Source organism: Orcinus orca, chromosome 12 (assembly GCF_937001465.1).
Source record: "Orcinus orca chromosome 12, mOrcOrc1.1, whole genome shotgun sequence".
Classification (NCBI taxonomy): Eukaryota; Metazoa; Chordata; class Mammalia; order Artiodactyla; family Delphinidae; genus Orcinus; species Orcinus orca.
The window spans coordinates 75,779,980-75,799,148 of record NC_064570.1 but is presented as its reverse complement, the minus strand read 5'-3'; the positions used below and the strand labels follow the sequence as shown (position 1 = coordinate 75,799,148).

Sequence of the window (19,169 nt, the reverse complement as noted above, 5' to 3'; positions counted from 1 at the left end):
ACATGACTCTTTGAATTATGGTTTTCTCAGGGTATATACCCAGTAGTGGGATTGCTGGGTCATATGGTAGTTCTATTTGTAGTTTTTTAAGGAACCTCCATACTGTTCTCCATAGTGGCTGTACCAATTCACATTCCCACCAGCAGTGCAAGAGTGTTCCCTTTTCTCCACACCCTCTCCAGCATTTATTGTTTCTAGATTTTTTGATGATGGCCATTCTAACTGGTGTGAGATTATATCTCATTGTAAATTTGATTTCCATTTCCCTAATAATTAATGATGTTGAGCATTCCTTCATGTGTTTGTTGGCAGTCTCTATATCTTCTTTGGAGAAATGTCTATTTAGGTCTTCTGCCCATTTTTGGATTGGGTTGTTTGGTTTTCTGTTATTGACATGAATGAGCTGCTTGTAAATTTTGGAAATTAATCCTTTGTCAGTTGCTTCATTTGCAAATATTTTCTCCCATTCTGAGGGTTCTCTTTTGGTCTTGTTTATCGTTTCCTTTGCTGTGCAAAAGCTTTGAAATTTCATTAGGTCCCATTTGTTTAATTTTGTTTTTATTTCCATTTCTCTAGGAGGTGGGTCAAAAAGGATCTTGCTGTGATTTATGTCATAGAGTGTTCTGCCTATGTTTTCCTCTAAGAGTTTGATAGTTTCTGGCCTTACATTTAGGTCTTTAATCCATTTTGAACTTATTTTTGTGTATGGTGTTACGGAGTGATCTAATCGCATACTTTTATATGTACCTGTCCAGTTTTCCCAGCACCACTTATTGAAGAGGCTGTCCTTTCTCCACTGTACATTCTTGCCTCCTTTATCAAAGATAAGGTGACCATATGTATGTGGGTTTATCTCTGGGCTTTCTATCCTGTTCCATTGATCTATATTTCTGTTTATGTGCCAGTACCATACTGTCTTGATTACTGTAGCTTTGTAGTATAGTCCGAAGTCAGGGAGCCTGATTCCTCCAGCTCCGTTTTTCGTTCTCAAGATTGCTTTGGCTATTCGGGGTCTTTTGTGTTTCCATACATATTGTGAAATTTTTTGTTGTAGTTCTGTGAGAAATGCCAGTGGTAGTTTGATAGGGATTGCATTGAATCTGTAGATTGCTTTGGGTAGTAGAGTCATTTTCACAATGTTGATTCTTCCAATCCAAGAACATGGTATATCTCTCCATCTATTTGTATCATCTTTAATTTCTTTCATCAGTGTCTTATAATTTTCTGCATACAGGTCTTTTGTCTCCTTAGGTAGGTTTATTCCTAGATATTTTACTCTTTTTGTTGCAATGGTAAATAGGAGTGTTTTCTTCATTTCACTTTCAGATTTTTCATCATTAGTATATAGGAATGCCAGAGATTTCTGTGCATTAATTTTGTATCCTGAAACTTTACCAAATTCATTGATTAGCTCTAGTAGTTTTCTGGTAGCATCTTTAGGATTCTCTATATATAGTATCATGTCATCTGCAAACAGTGACAGCTTTACCTCTTTTCCGATTTGGATTCCTTTTATTTCCTTTTCTTCTCTGATTGCTGTGGCTAAAACTTCCAAAACTATATTGAATAAGAGTGGTGAGAGTGGGCATCCTTGTCTTGTTCCTGATCTTAGTGGAAATGCTTTCAGTTTTTCAACATGGAGGATGATGTTGGCTGTGCGTTTGTCATATATGGCCTTTCTTATGTTGAGGAAAGTTCCCTCTATGCCTACTTTCTGGAGAGTTTTTATCATAAATGGCTGATGAATTTTGTTGAAAGCTTTCTCTGCATATACTGAGATTATCATATGGTTTTTAATCCTTCAGTTTGTTATTATGGTTTATCACATTGATTGATTTGTGTATACTGAAGAATCCTTCCATTCCTGGAATAAACCCCACTTGATCATGGTGTATGATCCTTTTAATGTGCTGTTGGATTCTGTTTGCTAGTATTTTGTTGAGGATTTTTGCATCTATGTTCATCAGTGATATTGGCCTGTAGTTTTCTTTCTTTGTGACATCCTGGGCTGGTTTTGGTATGAAGGTGATGGTGGCCTCATAGAATGAATTTGGGAGTGTTCCTCCCGCTGCTGTAATTTTGGAAGAGTTTGAGAAGGATAGGTGTTAGCTCTTCTCTAAATGTTTGATAGAATTCGCCTGTGAAGCCATCTGGTCCTGGGCTTTTGTTTGTTGGAAGATTTTTAATCACAGTTTCAATTTCACTGCTTGTGATTGGTCTGTTCATATTTTCTATTTCTTCCTGATTCAGTCTTGGCAGGTTATGCATTTTTAAGAATTTGTCCATTTCTTCCAGGTTGTCTATTTTATTGGCATAGAGTTGCTTGTAGTAATCTCTCGTGATCTTTTGTATTTCTGCAGTGTCAGTTGTTACTTCTCCTTTTTCGTTTCTAATTCTATTGATTTGAGTCTTCTCCCTTTTTTTCTTGAGTCTGGCTAATGGTTTATCTATTTTATCTTCTCAAAGAACCAGCTTTTAGTTTTATTGATCTTTGCTATTGTTTCCTTCATTTCTTTTTCATTTATTTCTGATCTGATTTTTATGATTTCTTTCCTTCTGCTAACTTTGGGGGTTTTTTTTGTTCTTCTTTCTCTAATTGCTTTAGGTGCAAGGTTAGGTTGTTTATTCTAGATGTTTCCTGTTTCTTAAGTGGGCTTGTATTGCTATAAACTTCCCTCTTAGAACTGCTTTTGCTGCATCCCATAGGTTTTGGGTTGTCATGTCTCCATTTTCATTTGTTTCTAGGTACTTTTTAATTTCCTCTTTGATTTCTTCAGTGATCACTTCGTTATTAAGTAGTGTATTGTTTAGCCTCCATGTGTTTGTATTTTTTACAGATCTTTTCCTGTAATTGATATCTAGTCTCATGGTGTTGTCGTCAGAAAAGATACTTGATACAATTTCAATTTTCTTAAATTTACCAAGGCTTGATTTGTGACCCAAGATATGATCTATCCTGGAGAATGTTCCATGAGCACTTGAGAAAAACGTGTATTCTGTTGTTTTTGGATGGAGTGTCCTATAAATATCAATTAAGTCCATCTTGTTTAATGTATCATCTAAAGCTTGTGTTTCCTTATTTATTTTCATTTTGGATGATCTGTCCATGGGTGAAAGTGGGGTGTTAAAGTCCCCTACTATGAATGTGTTACTGTCCATTTCCCCTTTTATGGCTGTTAGTATTTGCCTTATGTACTGAGGTGCTCCTATGTTGGGTGCATAAATATTTACAATTGTTATATCTTCTTGTTGGATCGATCCCTTGATCATTATGTAGTGTCCTTCTTTGTCTCTTCTAATAGTCTTTATTTTAAAGTCTATTTTTTCTGATATGAGAATTGCTACTCCAGCTTTCTTTTGGTTTCCATTTTCATGAAATATCTTTTTCCATCCCCTTACTTTCAGTCTGTATGTGTCTCTAGGTCTGAAGTGGGACTCTTGTAGACAGCATATATATGGGTCTTGTTTTTGTATCCATTCAGCCAATCTGTGTCTTTTGGTGGCAGCATTTAGTCCATTTAATTTTAAGGTAATTATCGATATGTATGTTCCTATTACCATTTTCTTAATTGTTATGGGTTCGTTATTGTAGGTCTTTTTCTTGTGTTTCTTGCCTAGAAAAGTTCCTTTAACATTTGTTGTAAAGCTGTTTTGGTGGTGCTGAACTCTCTCAGCTTTTGCTTGTCTGTAAAGGTTTTAATTTCTCCATCAAATCTGAATGAGATCCTTGCTGGGTAGAGTAATCTTGGTTTCAGGTTTTTCTCCTTCATCACTTTCAGTATGTCCTGCCATTCTCTTCTGGCTTGCAGAGTTTCTGCTGACATATCAGCTGTTAACCTTATGGGGATTCCCTTGTGTGTTATTTGTTGTTTTTCCCTTGCTGCTTTTAATACGTTTTCTTTGTATTTAATTTTTGACAGTTTGATTAATATGTGTCTTGGCGTATTTCTCCTTGGATTTATCCTGTATAGGACTCTCTGTGCTTCCTGGACTTGATTAACTATTTCCTTTACCATATTAGGGAAGTTTTCAACCATAATCTCTTCAAATATTTTCTCAGTCCCTTTCTTTTTGTCTTCTTCTTCTGGGACCCCTATAATTCGAATGTTGGTGCGTTTAATGTTGTCCCAGAGGTCTCTGAGACTATCCTCAGTTCTTTTCATTCTTTTCTTCTGTATTCTGCTCTGCAGTAGTTACTTCCACTATTTTATCTTCCAGGTCACTTATCCGTTCTTCTGCCTCAGTTATTCTGTTCTTGATCCCATCTAGAGTATTTTAAATTTCATTTATTGTGTTGTTCATCATTGTTTGTTTCATCTTTAGTTCGTCTAGGTCCTTGTTAATGTTTCTTGCATTTTGTCCATTCTATTTCCAAGATTTTGGATCATCTTCACTATCATTATTCTGAATTCTTTTTCAGGTAGATTTCCTATTTCCTCTTCAGTTGTTAGGTCTGGTGGGTTTTTATCTTGCTCCTTCATCTGCTGTGTGTTTTTCTGTCTTCTCATTTTGCTTATCTTACTGTGTTTGGGGTCTCCTTTTTGCAGGCTGCAGGTTCGTAGTTCCCGTTGTTTTTGATGTCTGTCCCCAGTGGCTAAGGTTGGTTCAGTGGGTTGTGTAGGCTTCCTTGTGGAGGGGACTAGTGCCTGTGTTGTGGTGGATGAGGCTGGATCTTGTCTCTCTGGTGGGCAGGTCCACGTCTGGTGGTGTGTTTTGGGGTGTCTGTGGACTTATTATGATTTTAGGCAGCCTCTCTTCTAATGGGTGGGGTTGTGTTCCTGTTTTGCTAGTTGTTTGGCATAGGGTGTCCAGCACTGTAGCTTGCTGGTCGTTGAGTGAAGTTGGGTGCTGGTGTTGAGATGGAGATCTCTGGGAGATTTTCGCCGTTTGATATTATGTGGAGCTGGGAGGTCTCTTGTGGACCCGTGTCCTGAAGTTGGCTCTCCCACCTCAGAGGCACAGCACTGACTCCTGAGTGCAGCACCAAGAGCCTTTCATCCACACGGCTCAGAATAAAAGGGAGAAAAAGTAGAAAGAAAGAATTAGTAGAAGTAGAAAGAAAGATAGAAAGGAGGGAGGGAGGAAGAAAGGAAGGAAGGAGGGAAGGAAAGAGAGAAAGAAAGAAGATAAAGTAAAATAAAATAAAGATAAAATATAATAAAGTTATTAAAATAAAAAAAATTATTAAGAAAAAAAAGGAAGGATAGAACCCTAGGACAAATGGTGGAAGCAAAGCTATACAACAAAATCTCACACAGAAGCATACACATACACACTCACAAAAAGAGGAAGAGGGGAAAAAATCATAAATCTTGCTCTCAAAGTCCACCTCCTCAATTTGGGATGATTGGTTGTCTATTCAGGTATTCCAGAGATGCAGGTACATCAAGTTGATTGTGGAGCTTTAATCCGCTGCTTCTGAGGCTGCTGGGAGAGAGTTCCCTTTTTCTTTGTTCTCACAGCTCCCAGGGGCTCAGCTTTGGATTTGGCCCTGCCTCTGCATGTAGGTCGCTGGAGGGTGTCTGTTGTTTGCTCAGACAGGACGGGGTTAAAGGAGCCGCTGATTCGGGGGCTGTGGCTCACTCAGGCCTGGGGGAGGGAGGGTCACGGCCTGAGGGGCGAGCCTGCGGCAGCAGAGACCAGCATGACGTTGCACCAGCCTGAGGCATGCCGTGCGTTCTCCCGGGGGCGTTGTCCCTGGATCCCGGGACCCTGGCTGTGGCGGGCTGCACAGGCGCCCCAGAAGAGGGGTGTGGAGAGTGACCTGTGCTCGCACACAGGCCCCTTGGTGGCGGCAGCAGCAGCCTTAGCGTCTCCCGCCCGTCTCTGGGGTCCGTGCTTTTAGCCGCAGCTCGCGCCCGTCTCTGGAGCTCCTTTAAGCAGCGCTCTTAATCCCCTCTCCTCGCGCACCAGGAAACAAAGAAGAAAAAGTCTCTTGCCTCTTTGGCAGGTCCAGACTTTTCCCTGGACTCCCTCCCAGCTAGCCGTGGCGCACTAACCCCCTGCAGGCTGTGTTCACGCCGCCAACCCCAGTCCTCTCCCTGCGCTCCGACCGAAGCCCGAGCCTCAGCTCCGAGCCCCGCCCGACCCGGCGGGCGAGCAGACAGGCCTCTCGGGCTGGTGAGTGCCAGTCGACACCGATCCTCTGTGCGGGAATCTCCCCGCTTTGCCCTCTGCACCCCGTTGCTGTGCTCTCCTCCACGGCGCCGAAGCTTCCCCTTCCGCCACCCACAGTCTCCGCCCGCGAAGGGGCTTCCTAGTGTGTGGAAACCTTTCCTCCTTCACGGCTCCCTCCCACTGGTGCAGGTACAGTCCCTATTATTTTGTCTCTGTTTTTTCTTTTGCCCTACCCAGGTACGTGGGGGGTTTCTTGTGTTTTGGGAGGTCTGAGGTCTTCTGCCAGCGTTCAGTAGGTGTCCTGTAGGAGTTGTTCCACGTGTAGATGTATTTCTGGTGTATCTTGGGGAGGAAGGTGATCTCCGCGTATTACTCTTCTGCCATCTTCCCCTCCGCCTCCTCTCTGAGTTTTCTTAAAACGCAGTGTATCTTTGAAAAGACACCGCTACTAAACTTTCTAGTATACTTGCCAAGAAAAACTATTTTGTAGTAATTTTCTGTGGGTAATGCTCAGGAACATATTAGTTATGCTAAAATAAGTAACGTTATTTGATGGTACATCACGTCTTCTAAAATCACTACAAAAATTAACTATTCTGCATAAGAAAATTTCCCACATGAATAAGATACTTTTTAAACTTTAACATTTTAATGGAATGCTATAGTAAATTCAATTTATTAAACTGAATGAATCAAGCATCATTTATACATTTGTCATACCCATCATCTGCTTTTGAATTGTGCAGTGTTAGTTATGTCCTTGGAGGCACATTCAAGCATACGGAGCTCCTTTTCCATTCTAGAAGACCCAGTCTGAGTTTTATAGTTGTTCCTTTGCTGTCAGTTCTCACTTCTTTTGCTTTCCTCTAGCAGGACTTCCTCCTCTGTCCTTGTTACCTTCAGAATGAGCCCCTGAAGTGAGTTGAGAGGATCTGAGTGAGGACCCGAGACCCTCCTGCAGAGTCACTGCACAGTCCACCAGGAACTGTCTCCTAGTGGACATTTCACTGTCTCAGGGTCTGCAAATTCCAAGATACCTAATGTCTGGAAGTTAGACATCCGGAGAAGTTGGCTTCTTATTCCCCCGAAGTGGAACATTTTACAAGAAACTGCTGTATTTCCTTACATTATAAATTAGAGTACGAAAAAGTTTTTGAACGAAATATTCATTTTTCATTGCTGAAGCCACTTTCTTGAAGTATTTGGAGAGTTTTTTGGTTTCATTAGTGAAATATATCATCTTAAAGTTTTAATGTCATTTTTATATCAGATCCAGATATTACATTTTGGGGTTAAGTTTGAATAAAGAATCAATCACTTTTCTAATGTTAGCGGCATAGTTTAGTTTCTAAAAAAGGTAAAATTTATTGTAATTTCAGAGTAAAATTCAGAAACAAATACAGTTACATTTAAAATGTGGTCAGCGTTTATTTTAAACATTTCTTTGAAATTAACCAATGATAGTCAACTTACTTGGGAACGTTTTTTTTTTTTCCTGAAAATAATTGCTTATAAAGCATATAACCAAGTCCATACAGTACTGGTTAAGCAAAGTAACTGATCTGTCTTACAAATGTGGGTACTCCTCAGAATACTTGATTTTCATTTTGGAACATGTATCTAAAAAAGATGAGAAACACTTGTATAACCTGTATATTAATATATGTATACTGAGTTCTCCCACTTGTTTTATTTTCAGTGCATTTAAGTTAATTCCCCATAACGTATTTAATTTTCCTTGTAAGCCATTGCTAGTTTAAAACAGAGGCATTTAGCATTCTCCATTGAGATTATGTGCTGAGAGCATTCTTCATGTTTTTGACTGTAACTCATCCAGGAGCAATGCAAATACAAGAACACTCTTACAATATACATCCCATTGTATTATGCTTATTCCCATATGTAATTCTACCTTGAACCGTGATGCCTAAAGGATATGAAGCCATACTTCTAGTCATCTTTGTATAATTTCCATCTCAGCATATGGTTGGCTGTAGCTACTGAAGAGATGGTCTTTGAAAGAGACACGGAAGGTTAGGTCCTCTGGTTCTATATTCCTTTCTTTACATTTGTCATCAGGTAGCGACTTTCACCAGCACTAACATACCAAAGCTTTCTGTAGAACCGCTTAGCACTTTTGTAACACATAAGTTTCCCCAGCAGCCTCTCAGCACAAAGGTAATGAAAATAGTCAAACCAGACAACTGTCTCATAGTTGGAAGTCTAGTGCCTTGTCCTAAACCTTCTGCATTGCATATGGATCTTTTCTTTTAAAAAAATTCTCTAGAGTATCTTCAAGTAACAAATTATAGTTATTATAATCATGGTTATAGAAGTATTTCATATAGTAGTAAAAAAAACACTAAATGTTTTATATATATTTTAATAAATCAAGTAGAAGTTAGCAAAACATTTAAAATGTTGTTAAACAATATCACATGACTATAGCATGATTGCTTTTTCTTTTATTCAAAGATTACTTCTATTATGACATTTCTTTGTTCTTAAAAGTAAGTTATCAAATTCATGATACCAAACACTTTAAAAAGGGTAAATTTTACTGTATGTCAATTATATCTCAAAAAATCTGATTTTTAAAAAAAGAGAAATGGTGGTCAGTTGATTTTTAAAAAAGAACAAAAGAACAAGAAATGCAGTACTCACTTTGCTACAGACACAGTCTCTATGTCAATAAGTGTTCATGAAAACATTCAGTTTTTTCTCTTTTGTGTTTCCAGACTTTCCTGGGTGCTGTGCAGTTTCACTTAGCCTTTGAAAGCAAGTTCTGATAAAATGATTTCATTGAATCAGTGGTGACACATGTTTAAAACAGGAAGAAAAAGGGACAAATGTGTTGGCTTTTAATTTCTGTAAATACAACCCCGTTCAGTTGTGCTTTGGGAGATAATTAGTAGATTTATCTGAGGCCAAAGTTACCTTTCAGTTTCCAAACAAAAGTATTGGAAAAGATCTGGTCACTTATGAGTCCACCCCCTGTTGTCACTAATCTTAGGCTTTGGATCCAGTGCTCTTAAAAATTTATCTACATTTCTTGCTTACTTTGGCACATTTATCAACGCTTAGCTAAGCAGCCTCTAGATTCTTTTTTAGTCTGGGTGGTCATCGATTCTACTCCAGCAAATCTGGTTTCTGCCTTCTGCCTGGTTGCGCAGGTTTTGATGCTGTCTTGGATAGTCTTATTTAGAGTCCTAAAGAGGAAAGTTTCTTGTTGATTTTATCCCCACCGGCTATTTGGACGTGTGTTTGCCATAAATAACGGCCATCTGGATCTCTGTTTCTAATATATATCAGACATTTCACCAGCTCTGATTTCTTCTACTCACGCGGTGTCTGAACTGCATGGCGGTAGTGGCTTCACTTAGTGAAGCGGTGCATTCTCTCTGCTGTAAGGTATAATAATGACGAATTATACTTCCGTCATTTCTCTTGTTCTCCGTGCCTTCCTTCAGGAAGATAAGTGTCAGGCATGAAAGTAACCATAGACCTCATGGAACCAAACACAGTCTGTAAGATTTTCTTAACATATAGGCCTGACTTGGCCTTTGACTGCACGTACCAGTCAGATGGGTCTGGTTCCACTGCCTTAAAGAAGGCTGAGAGGTGGGGTCTGTGCCGAGTGAGCTGTTGCAGAGAATGCTGACACCTCCCAACTCCCCCTTTAAGCTCTCTGCTGCTCCCTTGCCCCAGCGCATACTGAACGACCAGAGACTGAGAGCCCTGTGGTGGAAGCCAAACACGTGTTGGCCTGTGCTGACGATAACTTTCAAGTCACCTCTGCAAAAGAATCCTGCCATCCCATCCAGCAGGAGCTGAGCCTACAGGGTGATCGTTCACGACTAACTCATTTCCTGCCCTTCAGCGTCGTCTCACACAGGTGACTCAGCTATCTCTAGAGTTCCTCTATAGCCCGTACAGCATGCACGCACTCTGCATTGCCATTATTTTCTACTTCTTTGTCTCCCTAGAGGCGTGCGAGGAGCTCTCCTACAGGTAGGGATCCTGTCCTATTCACCTCTGCGTTCTCAGCACTCACGGTGGGGTCTGGCATTTGCAGGTACCCAACCAGTGCTTGTAACAGGACTGAAGCAAGAGAGGAGGCGCGCGTGAGGCAGGCAGAAACATAACGTCATAAAGTGCTAAGTATTCGCAGCTAAATTCATCCTTAATGAATTCAGCTACTTTTATTCCAGTCTGTGAGCCCTGCTCTTTCACTTAATAGACTCTTAGAATAATAACAAAGTCATCCGGTTTGTACTGCTTTGTCAAGAACTACTGTGATGGAAGTCCAGACAAATAAATGATCTGTTTGCTTCTCAAAATGCCTGAAAGGCATTTCCAGCCTGAGACTGAGTTTAATATTGTGGTATAAAGTAGTGAAAAAATTTCTCTGAGTTGGGTTGATGACCCCATAATTAAGGGCACAGATCCTAAGAAAGCAGTGGGGATGCCGGGTAAAGCTACTTCAAGTTGACTCAGGGGATCTCATAGAAGAAATGCTTTGTCCCTGTATCGGGAACTCTCTGTTCTTTACACGAAGAGATTTGAGAATTAAAATTGATGTGGGATCTATCTTATTATTATGTCCAACAATCTGCTATTCTGATGACCAAGAAAGGGATGAATTGGAGTCAAACCACAGGAGATTTCCCCAGAGAAATGTGCAAATATAAAATTTAAAGCACTTGGGGTTTAATCTGTGATGTTATTGAGTTAGTCACCAAAAGGGCGTACTGCTTAGAAGGTCATTTTTACCAACCTACCACTAGAGTAGATGAACAAGTTGATTCACCTCACACTAGTCAAATAACTGGAACTTTTTCTATTTCCTATAAGATGCCGTGTTTAACCCACACCTACGCCTACTTCGGGGCCTTCTCATATCAGAAAGACTTTAAAATAATTGTCTCACATTTAGGTTCCTTGTTACCACCCTTCTATGCAAAAAGGAATTGTCTGCTAGATGATTGCTATTCATGAAGGATTTTCTTGGTAGAGGAAAGTAGGTGAAGGTGCATCATCAGGTTCTTACACATCTCTACAGGAACAGTTCACAGTGAACGTGAAATGCCCCCAACAGTTGACCATAGTACAGTACTTGAATAATACCAGTAGCTTTCCTCTAGGTTCAAAGTACCTTATGGATAGGGATGATATCTTTTTCACTTTGGGTAAAAACATAACGATGATGATGATGACGATAATGATGATGATAATAGATAATACTTATTTGAAAATTTGTGATCCTGTGCTGTGTTCTATAATATTCAGCCTCAAGAAACAGATTTGAGAAAAGTAGGTAAAATTGGTTCATGAGAAAACCATCATCTTTAAACAAGGCTAATTATGCAGATTTTTAAAAAATTATGTTATGTCTATTCCTTTCATTGATACTTTTATGTATAAATCAGATTTATAATGAAAGATTAAACTACTTCCCACTGGAAACATGGCAAAATATCAAGATCCTAAATGCTAGTCATTTTAATAGTTTAGGATTTTTCATTTAAGTTACCTACAAATTAGACATTAGCCTCTTAGAGCCAGTCTCTAGGATGCAACATTTTAGGCAGATAACTATACCATTATCTGTCAAAGCAAAATGGATTGATATCCATTGAATCCTTTTTATTCTTTTTGACCTGACACTTTGATCAAAAGGTGATTCACCATCTATACCCCTCACTCCCTTTGGGCCTTGGCCCACAATTCATCCCTAGGAAATCTTCCCTAATTAGCTAACTACACTCTGCTCTGATCAGCCTTTTGCCTTATACTCCCTCGGTATGGGTCTGGCACCCAGGTTGCCAGGGTTCTGTTGTAACCATAAGTTCATTGATTTTGTGTGTGTGTGTGTGATTTATATTTTATATAGATGATATATAATATGCATGTGGTTCTCCTACTCTGTTCTCGGGCACGGTTGCTAGCATGGTCACGTGCAGTATCGCACTGGGCTCTTTCAGTATCTTCTCGTGTGCTTCAGAAGCTGCAAGCTGCTTAGTAAACAGCTGCTAGAGAGTTAACTTTTATCCTCCTCAGCTCCTTGACTGAAATCTACTGCCTTCTAGTAGATAAAAAAGGCTAAGTTATTAAAACTTAGGGGTAAGTTTTTCACTTAATTATCAGGTCGACAACTGACCTTTTCCTTTGAAGTACTGTGCTGAATTCATTCTTTTAGAAACTGCTTGTCTTAATTGTATCTTACTTATTGCTTCTGTCTAATAAAATCTGGCATGTGGGATACTGAGCCAATGGCATATTATATTCCGTGAACATTTAATTGAACATTTAGGCCATGCACCTGTACTCTTTGACTTGGTTTTCTGCCCTTTAACGATCCAGTTTTCTCCTTCATCTCTTACATTCGGAGCAATAAGAAAAATGTCGTGGCTTTTTTTTTACCCTTTCCGTAGCAGCGTGCTTAGTTCTGAAAGAGTCAGACTGCACTTCTGCATGCCCTTGGTTAGCACACTTAAATTGTCAAAGTGTTGAATTTAGTGAACTATTTACATTTTCATATTTTTCAGCATTATATATATGCATCCAAACTGCAAGCCACACCTTACATGTACAGTCCTTTTGCTACATGACCAGCTGCCAAGGAGTGTGACTGTTTTTGTCCCTTTAGCCATCACTGTCCCTTCTGTGTCAGAGACATTTCCAAGACAAAGGAAACTTAAGAGCTTCCTTCCTGCCCAGATCAAGTCTCAAGCTTCCAATTCTAAAAGACCAAAATGGAAGAAGGGAGCCCCAGCACAGTGCAGGAAGGTACAGCCATCCTGTGTGGGTATATTGAGCTGCATAATGCCATCCAGAATCTGGCCCTTTCTACTTATCCATGGGCAGCCTTCATCCTCAGGCTCACAACAAGGCTGCTAGACCTCCAAGCATTACATGTGTAGTTCCAAGCAGGACCAATTGTGAAGAGAGAAGGCAAAAGTGCATTCCACCAGATTTTGCCTGCTATTAAAGCACTTTCCCAGAAGCCCCACCCAGTTACTTATATTTCCATTTCTTTGACCAGAATTAGCCTTAAGAGAGACTGGAAAATATACATTTTTTGTTGATCTGTTGTCATTCTGAACAAAACTGGGGTTCTGTTGATGAAAAATGAGGGAGAAGTGGGTATGGAGTAAGCAAGTAGATACGTCTGCTTCAAGGATAATAAGTCTTTCTTTATAAAAATATCAAGTTAACCTTGACTGAATTTCAACTGAAACAACAATTAGGAAACTGGCACCATTTGTCTATAGCCTTAATTTCATAATCTAAGTTTTGAAGTAAAATTTTGCAGCATGTAAAGAAATATTATTCTTTTTTACTATTTAAATAAATATTTGGATACTTTGACTTTCTCAAGCCCAATTCAGAAATAGAAAAATAATCATAAGAAATATTTAATTCTAAAAGTGACCTACAAAAATACATGGTGATTTTCCTACCAGGAAAGTATTTCCTCTTCTGAAGGTCCCCTACTGTATAAAATGGGATTAGGTATAAGAAGTAGTCATGGGACTATCGAAGCTGCCTCTCAGGGGTCCTTCAGTTCAGAAAGACCCAGATAGAGAGACAAATTGATAGCTTTCTATTGGATGTACAGAGCCATCATGCTTGTGTACTGGGCTTCATTCAGTCTTCCTGGTAGGTGTTCAGGCAAAACACGTGGGCATTTTCCAGGTGAGTATGTTTCATCTGTGTTGGGGATTTTCCAGTACTGGTGCTGTTCAGTCTAATTTGACAGTGAGAATGTAAAGCTTACACCAAAATATAGTAGAAGGGTATCAGCTGTCATCTTAATTCCATTTATTTTAGCTTTTATTCAGCTCATGCACTATTTCAGAAAGTGTCTGAACATATGATTAGGCAGAGCAGGCGGCTGCCAGTGTGATAAAATTCGGGAACTACAGGAAAGACCTCCCCCACAGACATGCCATCTGAGTCACGGTGAGCTGGAGGGCTGCTAAGGGGTGTAAGTTAAATGTATACTGTCTCTAAATGGAGGAGTTCATTTCAAGTTAATGTTCTATGAGATGTAAATATCTTGGAGCAAAAGAGTTTATCCAATTAATATTATGAGAATAGGCATTTGGGATAAAGGTGGAACCCAAGACAGATAAATTCTGGTAAAAGCAAAGTCCCAAACAAAGTAGAGAAATGGGACACTACAGGGAACCCCAGCCCACCTGGAAGCAGAGCTAAACACGCCCAAAGTGAGATTCTCCAAGCAAATGGAAAGGGACCAAGACATATTCTGCCTGCTTTACACCCATAAAACTCCTGGAAGAAACATAGGCAGTGAGTGCCTTGACACTGGTCTTGGCAATTATTTTTTGGATTGACACCAAAAGCAAAAATCAACCTGGGGCTACTTCAAACTTTTAAAAAGCTTCAGCAAAGCAAAGAAAGTCAACAAAATGAAAAGGCAACCTACTGAATGGGAGAAAATGTTTGCAAATCATATACCTGTTAAAAGGTTAATATCCAAAATATATAAAGAACTCATATATCTCAATAGCAAAAAACCATCCAATTAAAAAATGGGCAGAGGAGCTGCATAGACGTTTTTCCAAAGAAGATGTACACATGGCCAACAGGTACATGACAGGATTCCCAACATCACTAGTCATCAGGGAAATGCAAATTAAAGCCACAATGAGATATCACCTTACACCTGTTAGGACGGTTATTATCAAAAAGACAAGAAATAACAAATGATGGTGAAGATGTAGAGAAAAAGGGAACCCTTGTGCACCTGCTGGCGGGAATGAAAACTGGTGCAGCCACTATGGAAAACAGTATGGAGATCCCTCAAAAAATTAAAAATAGAACTACTGTATGATCCAACAATTCCACTTCTATTAGTATTAACTAATTTGAAACACTAATTAGAAAAGATATATGCACTGCACCCGTGTCCATTGCAGCATTATTTACAACAGCCAAATAGCCAAGACGTGGAAACAACCTAAATGTTGTCGACGGATGAATAAAGAAAAGGTGGGGTATATATATACATACACACACACACACACACACACACATATATATGTATGTAAAATGGACTATTATTCAGCTGTAAAAAAGAATGAAGTCATTCCATTTGCAACATGTGGATGGACCTTGAGGCATTATGCTAAGTGAGATAAGTCAAATAGTAAAAGATAATTACTGTGTGATCTCTTTTATATGTGAAACCGAAAAACAAACAACTGAGCTCCTGGATATGGGAAACAGATTGGGGGTTGCCTGAGGTGAGGTTAGGGGGCAAAATGGGTGAAGGGAGTCACAAGGTGTAGATTTCATTACAAAATGAATAAGTCATGGGGATGTAATATACAACATGATGACTATAGTTAGTAATACTGTATTGCATGTTTGAAAGTGGCTAGGAGAGTCAATCTTAAAATATCACAAGAAAAATTTTGTAACTATGTAGGCTGATGGATTTTAAATGGACTTATTTTGATGATCATTTTGCAGCATATACAAATATTGAATCATTACATTGTACACATGAAACTAATATAATGTAATGTCAATTATACCTCAGTCAAGAAAATGAAAGTACCAGTTATCTGTATATGTTTTATTCTTTCATCAGACAACCTTGTTGAAGATAATTCCTCTGGGCTCTAACAGAATGTTTCTTCATTTATGTGTTATTACAGTGGATAAATTTGTTGGAATGTTTCCAACATATTTCTTAATAAGCAAATGATAAAGCCAGTTTATATCTTTACATGCTTCCTGTATCCCCTCATGTTCTGCTTTCCACTGTGCACTTTTTAGGCCTTGCTTTGATTTTTCTCACTTTCAGCCATCTAGGCCAAATAATTTGTACAAGAAACATCTGCATTTCTTCTCATGACCATCTATCTGATTCCACACAATCTAATCCTCCTTTCCCCAGTTTGTGTAGTCTCAGGATGAGATCACATCTAGTCGCTTACAGGTCATAACCCTAACTGCTTTAGGACTGAGTTACACTTCGAAACATGTTCCTAAAATCCTACCGCCAAAGAGCCTTTTGTTATCATTGACAGGAGTATTGGAAGTCTTTGGTGAAACATTGAATTCAACACACAAGATTTGTTGTGTGTTAGACTCTCTGCTGAGTATTCGCAGATTCATCTCAGTAACGAATTATAGCAGCACCGCAGAGAAAGGATTCAGAACTTTGCAAACCATGAGAAGAAAAAGTCATTCACCAAGATTGGAAGAGGAAATGTTCTCTTTTGATCTCTCTCCCCCCACTCCAATCAGAGGAACGGGAAGATAGAAGGTGTTAAATAAGCCAAGTATTTTACTTTTTGTTCAAAAATTTGATCTCTTTATTTGGCTTTTGCTGATCTGAGCTACAACCAATATTTTTTTAAAGGAGTTTTTTTTTTTAATTGGAGTACAGTTGCTTTACAGTATTGTGCAACATTGTATTAGTTTATACTGTAAAGCAAAGTGAATCAGCTATACATATACATATATCCCCTCTTTTTTGGATTTCCTTCTCATTTAGGTCACTACAGAGCACTGAGTAGAGTTCCCTGTGCTATACAGTAGGTTCTCATTAGTTTGTTGTTTATCTGTAGGTGCAAGCCAGTTACGACGTGACACGCTACGAAAATATTTTCTCTGTTTTCTGCGTTCTGGAACAACTTCTTCACAAGGAAACCGAAGAAGGCAACGCTTCAAAAATGGGGCATGAGGACCAAGAAATCAAGAAATTTCTTCAGAAGCATGATGAAACTATTTTGCAACTCTCTGATGCATTTCCTTTATTTACTTTTTATTTATGGAGACTGGGCACCCTCTTGAACTCAGTAGAGATAGGAACTGTTGAAAATAACTCACTTCCTTAGCAATTTACCAAATATCAGAAGCATACTAAAGTTGAAATTATTGAAGATCTTGTGCTTAACAGATTTTCAAGAATATTTTTAAATGAGCATTTTAAATGCATCTCTAAATATAATTAATTCAATTTAATAGTCTTAAATTGTGTATAAAAGATTATTAGTCATATTTCTATACTAAAATCAGCCAGTTTCAGTTGAGAATGCCCTCCTTATTCTTACGGAACGATACCTTACAATATGTTACTCAATACAGTCTAGCTCTGTTATTCTCTAAAATGGACCATTAATTGTCTTTTATTAAAAAATGAGATTTTAAAAGATTTTCATGTAATAGATGCTAAAAGGTAACAGAAGAGATCTTATGTTTTGTTACTTTATCAACAGAGCATTTAAAATAAGTGGTTATAAATGAGATTTTTTTTTTTTTTTTTTTTTGCAGTACATGGGCCTCTCACTGTTGTGGCCTCTCCTGTTGCCAGAACACAGGCTCTGGACACGCAGGCTCAGCGGCCATGGCTCATGGGCCCGGCCGCTCCGCAGCACGTGGGATCTTCCCGGACCAGGGCACGAACCCGTGTCCCCCGCATCGGCAGGTGGACTCTCAACCACTGCGCCACCAGGGAAGCCCAATGAGATTTTTTTTTAACTTTTCTTTCTTAAATAGTTTCACTTATATAATTTTCTGTTGTCTTAGAGGGGACTCAATGTAGAAGGAGAAAAGTTCTTAACAAACATTTGTAAACCTAATGGCCTTTAATTTCATATAATCAACATATTTGTCAAGTCCTTTTGAAAGTACTAGTTGCTAAAAATGTTGTTTGGTTTTCAACGAATTGTTTGTTTCGATTCTGTTGATTATATAAAATATTCCTGTTGTTAAAATGTAGTTCTTATGTGTAATTAAGTCTAACATCTGTCTAGAAATATACTTTATATTTATTGAAAGTATATTTATACTTATGAACATATGCGTTGAATTTTCCAGTCACACAATTTCATTGACTTTCATTCAATTATTGAAATCATAACCAACTAACTTAATGAGAACACATTATTTACTTTCCTATAGTGCAATTTAAGGCACAACAAATACAAATTTGCTTTATTAATTGTATGTGATATTGTATATAAGTTAATTACCATTCCTGAATGTCATTGGTATTAAAAAACAATTTATAGAAAATCGTATCATTATCTGACACACATTTGTGGAGTTATTTCTAGCTTTCTATCACTAGAAAAGATAAAGCCTTTTTTATAATACTGAAACAAAATGTATCAGACAGCTATTGTTATGTAACAAAGAACCACAAAATCTTAGTGGTATACAGCAATAAGTGTTTCTTCTCAGCTATCTGTAGGTTGCTACAGGGTCAGTTCATCTGGGCTCTGCTGGAAAACTCTCCTGCATTGGCAGCTCCCACTGGGCAAGGTTCCATTTTATAGATTGGGCTTTGTTCTCTACCACATGTGCTTACCCTGGGCAAGAGCAAAAGGGCTCGGCTGAGAAATCACACACTGTTACTCCTGCCCACATGCCTGGGCCGAGTTACTTCAAAGGGTCAAGCCCAGAGGAAAGAGACAGGGAAGTACCCTCCACCTTGAGTGGAATATGATTGACACATAGGAAATGACGTTGGCCTCTTATTTGTCTTTCATTTAATATGAAAGTGCTCTAAGTTGTTTTAAGAATCAACTACTGGGCTTCCCTGGTGGCGCAGTGGTTGAGAGTCTGCCAGCTGACGCAGGGGACACGAGTTCGGGCCCCAGTCTGGGAAGATCCCACATGCCGCGGAGCGGCTGGGCCTGTGAGCCATGGCCACTGAGCCTGCACGTCCAGAGCCTGTGCTCCGCAATGGGAGAGGCCACAGCAGTGAGAGCCCTGTGTACCGCAAAAAAAAAAAAAAAGAACTACTAGGACGAGGGGAAGATGGGAGAAGAGTAAGAGGCAGAGATCACCTTCCTCCCCACAGATACACCAGAAATACATCTACACGTGGAACAACTCCTACAGGACACCTACCGAACACCGGCAGAAGAGCTCAGACCTCCAAAAACGCAAGAAACCCCCCACGTACCTGGGTAGGGCAAAAGAAAAAAGAAAAAACAGAGACAAAAGAATAGGGACGGGACCTGCACCAGTGGGAGGGAGCCGTGAAGGAGGAAAGGTTTCCACAC

At 39.1% G+C, this 19,169-nt stretch overlaps 1 protein-coding gene across 1 annotated transcript in view; it reads left to right on the top strand.

The window, feature by feature from the left end:
• MEI4 (meiotic double-stranded break formation protein 4) overlaps positions 1 to 17,292 on the top strand; it is a 200,821-nt gene extending 183,529 nt beyond the window's left edge. Inside the window, exon 4 of the mRNA XM_049695361.1 lies at positions 16,725 to 17,292. Coding sequence (XP_049551318.1) covers positions 16,725 to 16,994 — 270 coding nt within the window. The 3' untranslated portion in view covers positions 16,995 to 17,292. The remainder of the gene's footprint in view (positions 1 to 16,724) is intronic.
• The last annotated feature ends 1,877 nt before the right edge of the window (positions 17,293 to 19,169 follow it).